The sequence below is a fragment of the Sinocyclocheilus anshuiensis genome, unplaced genomic scaffold (genome assembly GCF_001515605.1).
Source record: "Sinocyclocheilus anshuiensis isolate Anshui unplaced genomic scaffold, SAMN03320099.WGS_v1.1 scaffold529, whole genome shotgun sequence".
Lineage (NCBI taxonomy): Eukaryota > Metazoa > Chordata > Actinopteri > Cypriniformes > Cyprinidae > Sinocyclocheilus > Sinocyclocheilus anshuiensis.
Window position 1 is genome coordinate 145,181 of NW_015540872.1, and position 2,746 is coordinate 147,926.

The following is a 2,746-nucleotide window of genomic DNA, read 5'->3' on the forward strand; positions in this document are numbered from 1 at the left end:
AGCCCGAGTCTGCGCAGTAGAGATTCGTTTGCAGCCCGAGTCTGCGCAGTAGAGATTCGTTTGGAGCCAGAGTCGTGAGTAGTGTCGTGAGGTGGAGCCGCGGTATCAAACTCCCGCAGACCCAATCAACCGTAACGACACGCCCCGTTTTTATAGCATCAAATTACTAGCTAAAATCAAACTTGTCACAAAAACTAACAATTTAACATATATCAGCATGATAACAACTACCTTAAATGTCCAAAACCATCTTTCGGAAAATTGTATTGGAAGCATAATTAATTTTTTTATTTTGACTGAAGTCCCATTCGTTTACATGGAGAGGGTGGGGTTTATGACCTGTACTGCAGCCAGCCACCAGTGGGCGATCAAAGAGCCTGCAGCTTCACTTTTCAGGACGTGTGAGGAACACCTGGTTATCTTGCTTCATTTTTTTTTACACTGCATTTTTTTATTGCCATAAGTTTGGCTGATTCATCAAACTTTTATTTTGACAGTTCAAGGGACTTTCATTTTGACAGAGCTGAGAATGCTAGTGTTTGCTGCTAAGCATCTAGCTGAAACATTCTAACACAAGTTTGGCAAAAGCTATGCTAACCCTGCTCGCGAGCTGGGTTTCATAACCATAGGTAAAAAGCAGTGCTAACCCGCTTCTGAATTACAAGTGTGAAACATTCCTCTACCTGGGGTTTAAAATGGAGTTTAGACCGATGTTAAGCGCAGTGTGAAAAGCCCTGTTTTATGTGCATGCTTTAAAAAAAAAAAAAACTTGTGTAATATAACTTGTTTGTTTGCTGGTTTTTATTGTATTTGTTATACTTGTATTTTTTTAATTGTTTTTGCCATGAAAATAGCATAAGATGCTGACATGGCATTAAATAAATATATACTACTACTATGTGCATGCTTTATGTAAATCCTGGTTTTTTGGAAGGCAAGAAAACATTCTCCAAACTACACAACTGCAGTCATATGTTCTTAATGACCCGCACGTCTTTTTCCTTATAGTTTGTAAACAGACAGTTCATTCCAGAAACCACCTACAGCAGCAATGACAAAGAACAAGGAGCAGAGTGGAACACAAGTTCTCCGGTATAGTAGACCTGATTTGTCAAAGAAAGCACCAGAATTGTTAGCAACCTTTGACCAAATGGTGTTTACACTGTGATCATTGCTTTTTTTAGGCAGTTAGTGCCCTCCAGCAACCACAGCAGCCACCTGCAGCCATGAGCCCGGCTCTGGTCAGCTCAGAACCACACACACTGAACGCCGTCCTCCCTCCCCCTGCAACAGATCCCGTGGTCCGAAAGCAGGCAGTCCAAGATCTCATGGCTCAAATGCAGGGTACCTTCAACTTCATGCAGGTAAACTGCAGAATGTATCATTCATAACACTTCAAGGGTTGCAGTGGTCTTTTCTAACTCGTCTGTAATGTAACGCAGGACTCCATGCTAGAGTTTGAGGGGCCACCTCTAGATCCTGCTATTGTGTCGGCGCAGCCCATGAAACCTGCGCAGATGGTCTGTCCACCAGGTTGGTATACAGATTTTAGTAGTTTGCTCTAAAAGCAAAAATTCTTATATACTCGCCCTCATGGTGTCTCACGTGGGAGGGGTTGTTTTTGTTTTGTTTTTTCAATCAAACATGGCACCTTTAGAACCATCGTGTCAGGTTGGGCATCAATCACTTCATCAGATTCTGTTGCTTTTTGGGTTTTATGACCAAATGTCCAATGAATATCAATGAAAAATCAGTCTCATTTGAGAGCTATGGTGAAGGGTCGAAGATTCCTTACAACAGTGGTATTTCAGTATCATTAAATTACTATTAAAGCATTTATGGTAACACTTTATTTTAAGGTGTCCTTGTTACACACATTAAATGTACTTACTATTATAACACTTAATTATGCATAATTACACTCTAATCCTAACCTCAGCCATATAGTAAGTACATGTAGTTAATTAATATTACTCAGTACTTAAATGTGTAATTCAGCCCTCTACGAACACCTTGGCAATTGAATCGCCATTGATTAATATTCGGAATTAGCCTTAGTTTTTATATAGCTTAGGTTGTTGATATTTTTGGGCTTTTGGTACTTTTTTTAAAGCAATTTTAGTACTTCGTCTTATTTCAGTTAGGCTGGCTGCACAATAGATTTTTTAAAAGATTTTAAGGCCAATTTTAAGGTCGATTTGCTCCCCCGAACGATCAGGGGGTGTGGTCCGATTCAAGGCTTGTCGCAAACGAATTCTGTCCAAAAAATCCTCTATTGTGTGGTGTCGTTACGATTATTAAACTGCTCCCAATCGAGTCAGAGCATCCCCAAACTCAAATCATAAATATCAAACATGTTAGCTGTTTGCTAACATGTTTAAAATGCTAACATGCTAAGCCACAAAAGCAGAGTACTAAGAAAGAACATGGCCCATGGCTAAAAATCATTGAAACTGTCTTTGTCTGTGGTATCCCATGGTTTTAAAATCGGTTAAGATTTGAAAATCGTCTGGTGTGTGGCCAGCCTTAGTTGCAACATTTCCAATAATTGAAGTTAGGTTTTTAATCTTATTTAATATCTGCTTTTTCAATCACTAAAAACATTTTTTTTATTGTTTTAAAGAATGTTAGCCTTTAGGAATGTTAGAATTTAGGATTAACTATTCTATTTTTTTTCTGCATGTGTACTGCTTCATTTCCTGCCAGTAATATCCTCAAATGTTACGCTTTTTTTTTTTTTTTTTTT

General features: G+C 38.7%; 1 protein-coding gene across 2 annotated transcripts in view; it reads left to right on the forward strand.

The window, feature by feature from the left end:
* Positions 1–2,746, forward strand: part of LOC107688163 (caprin-1-like) — a 28,291-nt gene that overhangs the window by 15,054 nt on the left and 10,491 nt on the right. For both annotated transcript variants that reach the window (XM_016485747.1, XM_016485746.1), the window contains exons 9-11: positions 1,009–1,092; positions 1,185–1,364; positions 1,443–1,533. In XM_016485747.1, the coding sequence (XP_016341233.1) occupies positions 1,009–1,092; positions 1,185–1,364; positions 1,443–1,533 (355 nt within the window). The remainder of the gene's footprint in view (positions 1–1,008; positions 1,093–1,184; positions 1,365–1,442; positions 1,534–2,746) is intronic.